General features: G+C 30.4%; 1 protein-coding gene across 1 annotated transcript; it reads left to right on the top strand.

The window, feature by feature from the left end:
* Positions 1 to 1,417: 1,417 nt before the first annotated feature.
* Positions 1,418 to 2,674, top strand: LOC111792827. Its single transcript, XM_023674420.1, has one exon. It carries the CDS (start codon positions 1,418 to 1,420, stop codon positions 2,672 to 2,674), a length of 1,257 nt encoding a protein of 418 aa, XP_023530188.1.
* Positions 2,675 to 4,501: the final 1,827 nt, after the last annotated feature.

Here is a 4,501-nt window from a genome sequence, read left to right as displayed (position 1 = left end):
AATGGTAAAAAGAAGAAGCAAGAATCTCTATTTGTTTTTAACTATGTCAATTTAAAGTAAAAAAAATCATATTCCAATCAAATTAATAATAAACGATGAACTCGAATCCTTTGCATTCATACAATAGTTATTAGTTATCAATAATTTCTTTTTATTATTATGTTTTTCATTCATTTTGAATGAGATTTCACCAAACCTTTTAAAATATTTTATTATAATATATTATGATGTATAATTTACTTTTTTTTATATATATTATTTTTCTTTGATAAATATGAACATGTATGCAATAAAGTATTATTTTAAAAGTTTTTTTTTTATTATCGTACGCTAAATTAATAAAAATATCTTTAAATATTTTATCCAAAAAAATATTCTTTAGATTTTTAAAAATCTAAAAATACCCTTAAATTAAAAAAAAAAAATCTGATAGTTTTGGATAGAAGCTGTGTTAGGCTCTTGTTTCAAAACTACCCTTAAACTTTTAATAGTATTTCAAAAATACCCTTGAATTAAAAAAAGTTTCATTACCCTCCGTCCTTAAAAAAAAAAGTTCAAAAGTACTCCTGACTAAAAAATATCCATAAAATTTGAAAAATAACATTAACACCTTTAACTTAAAAAAAAACGTTTAAGCAAAATTTTACCATCAGTATATGGACGAAAACTTTCCGTTTGTACCCTCCTAAATTATATCCAAATTTTTTAATGTTATTTTTTAAAATCGATGAGTAGTTTGAAACAAGGTACTAATAGTAAAGTATTTTTTTAATGTTTTAAAAAAGTTTAAAGGTGTTTTTGATTTTTTTTTTTTTTTTATTTAGTTAAAAAGGTATTTTTGAAGTTTTTTAAATAAAAGTTTAAGGGTATTAATAAAACTTTTGAAAAACTCAAGGATATTTTTTGAACACTTTTTAAAGTTGAAGCGTATTTTTTAAACTCTAGTAAATGTTAGAGGGTATTTTTGGAAAATGTGTTAACACTTTCCATCCAAAACTAACTGTAAGGGTATTTTTGTACTTTTATTAGTTTAAGTTTTTTTTCTTTTTCTTTTTCTTTTTTTAAGATAAATGCAAAATTCGAAAGGTATTTTTATTAATTTAGTACGAATAATATATCACATGTGAATTAAACTTCAAAAGAAGTGAGTTTTTAGTAAAAATAATGAAGCAAGAATCTCTTTTCATTTTCATTTTCACTAAAACAATTTAAAGTCTAAGAATCATATTCCATTCTAATACGAATGCATCTAAAGAATATTAATTGGATAGCTCTCGATCTTCTTAGAAGCATCAATCTTATCTTTTTAAGCTTTCATTAGGGTATAATAGCATACTCGATCGCTTCTATAAATACTGAGCCATCAATGGAAGAAAACCATCGCAAAGTTTTTTCATAGTGTATACCAGACAACACGATGAGTGTTTCAAGCAAGGGTTGTGCTCAAGGAGAAGTCGTGGAGAAGTGGATTAAAATCCCCGATGTTAAGGGGCATTGCCTACAACAGGTTGCTAAGTTTGCGGTGGAAAAGTTCAATGCTGAGCATGGAGATTGTCTTATATTCGATAGCATTTTTGAAGGTTGGTATTTGGAACTAGGTTCAAACAACCTTAAGTATCGTCTTCATATCAAGGCAATAGACTTTCTTGGACGTTTGCTTATCTATGAGGCTGTTGTATTCGAAGAGAAACCTGATAAGGAAAGAATCAGAAAGTTAATATCTTTCGTGATCATATTGAATCCTGGACATTGTGTTGGACCTGTTGATCCACCCAAGGTGGATAAGTGGATTAAAATTCCTAATCTTCAAGCGGCATTTGTGATAGAGATATCAAAGTTTGCGGTGCATGAGTTCAACATCAAATATAAAGATTACCTAGTATTTGATAGTATTTACGAGGGTTGGTATATGGAGATGGGTCGAGATGACCTAAAGTTTCGTCTCAAACTTAAGGCAATCGATTGTCTTAAACGTGTGAACAGTTATGAGGCTGTTGTGTTCGTTAAGAACATCCTCAGTAAGAAAATCTTGATTCTTGAATCTTTTCAACTTTCCAGCCTAGTTGTTGAGAAATGGATTCAAATCCCTTCCGTTAAAGAGCCATGCGTGCAAGTGGTTGCAAAGTTTGCAGTGGATGAGTTCAACCGTAAATATGGAAATATTCTAAAATTCGATAGTGTTTATGAAGGTTGGTATTGGGAGTTGAGCCCAAATAGTCTAAAGTACCGTCTCCATATTAAAGCCATTGACTTTTTGGACCGTTGTCTCAATTATGAGTTTGTGATGTTCGAAGTGAAATATCATTCTGAAAGAGTCAGAAAGCTAGAAAGTGTCGTTATCATAGTAAGTCCCGGACATAATGTTGGGCCTGTTGATGTGCCTAAAGAAGAGAAGTGGATTCAAATCCCTAATCTTTTAATCTCACTTGTGGTCGATGTAGCAAAGTTTGCACTCGATCAGATCAACATTAAACTGGGAGATAGCAAGAAATTTGATGGCGTTTACAAGGCTTGGTATATGGAGATGGGACTAGACAACTTAAAGTTTCGTGTTCACTTTAAGAGCAAAGATTGTCTGGGACGTGTGAACAGCTTTGAAGCTATTGTGCTCGTAAAGCACTTTTTCTCTCTAAAAATCATGTCGCTCGAGTCTTACAAGCTTTTGTGCTCGTAAAGCACCTTGTCTCTCTATAATCTTATGGTTTAGTAATGTACTGTCTTTGACTATCTATGCACGAATAGTCAGACGAGAATGAAATAAATCTTTTCAAAGGATACATAGCTCTAAGTCCAACACTATACATTTATCCATTGGTCATATTTCTTATCCTATATTATAGTCTAAATTAATAAAAATATATCTCAACTTTCAAAATTTTAATAAACTCTTAAACTTTTAAAAAAAATCTCAAAATTACTTTTATTTTAAATGAAAACCGTTAATACTTTATTTCAAAAATACCCTTGAAACGTGGTACTTTGAGTAGTTTTGAAACGTGGTACTATGAGTAAAGATATATTTGAACTTCTTATAAAAGTTGTGTTTAAATTTTTTTAAAAGATTTAAAAATATTCTTAAGCTGGTTGAAAAAAATATTAAAGATATTAACCAAAGTTGAAGGGTATTTTTGAAACTCTTTTAGAAGTTTAAATAAACAAAATATTAACGGTTTTCATCCAAAATTAACCGTAAAAATACTTTTTAAATTTTTTTAAAAATTTAAAAGTATTTTTGAGACTACGAACATGAACATCCAAGCAACTACGAACACTAAACCTAAAGATTGGATCAAAGGAGTGGACTTTGGGCTTTGAGTTGACAAAACAAAGAACCAAAACTTTTTTTTTTTTTTCAACTTTAACAATTTCATGTCAAAGAACCATGTTCCAATCAAGCAATCAATATCTATTATAGCTTTGGTTATTTATATATATCTATATGTTAGGAATATTAATCGGATAACTCTTAGATCTTCTTTAAAGCATCAATCTTATCTCTTATTAACTTTTATTGGGACGGTGATATATATCACCTATCTATAGATGGTTCACTAGCTTGATAGCGTTAAGTTCAATAATTATATGAGCCCCTCGACCCTGACAAGGGGATTGATTGTCGAGGAGGCAGAAGAAGTTCTCCTTAAGCTTCAAAAGGCAACTTTTGAATCATGGGAAGTGGTGCAATGTTGGCACATTAATGTCGATCTATCATTGTCATTAGAATTTTATTTGGAAAGAAAAATTCTCAAGAGACTCATCTTGCAACACTCACCTACGTCTTAACATACACATGCGTCATGGGTAACTCACTTAGAGCATGAGTTTTATGGGTGGTAAAGAGCCAATATCATATCTCTTCCATGTATATTCTAAAGCATATATATACGATCTATCACCCATGTATATCAAAACAAAGAGGAGTCGTGTAACGTGGAATGTTCAGTTGATGTTCGATTAGCACTAAATTTGACAAACTTTCTTATTTCACTCATACAGATTTAACTCTAACGCGCTTGTCAAAAATCTCATAAGAACCCTAACTTTTAAGGTCATGGCTTGGGATCCCATTAAGCTTGTCTCTAACACCATTAACAATACTGTCACTTTTGTACTTGCTTACTGTCTACATTTCTTGTTGTGTTAGAGGATGCACCATCATTTTCGGTCTCATCATAACATTTCTCTTACTCAGCCTTTGTTATGGCTCGACAAGCAGCACTCATATGGCACCACTACTTTCGATATAACGTGAGAGGCACAACCTACTATCTTCTAGTATGGTTATGACACCCCACATCTTGAAGTGAAGCCAACTTTTCCTTTTCGAGGATTAATTCAGGTTAACCAAATTGAATATCAAATTTGAGTGAGTTAAATTTAAATGGATTTAATTTTTCAAAATTTTTGATGAGAAAACTTTAATCAAGTCTTCAAACTCATTATTTTCATAATTGAATTATTCATTCATTTTAATTTAAGTTTGAAAAACTAAATTTTGTTT

The sequence above is a fragment of the Cucurbita pepo genome, chromosome LG04 (assembly GCF_002806865.2).
Source record: "Cucurbita pepo subsp. pepo cultivar mu-cu-16 chromosome LG04, ASM280686v2, whole genome shotgun sequence".
In the NCBI taxonomy this organism is placed as follows: domain Eukaryota; kingdom Viridiplantae; phylum Streptophyta; class Magnoliopsida; order Cucurbitales; family Cucurbitaceae; genus Cucurbita; species Cucurbita pepo.
This window is presented reverse-complemented; position numbering and strand designations above follow the sequence as displayed.

Excerpts from the sequence above, each read along its gene's own strand:
- LOC111792827 (XM_023674420.1), top strand. The coding sequence starts at position 1,418 with ATGAGTGTTTCAAGCAAGGGTTGTGCTCAAGGAGAAGTCGTGGAGAAG.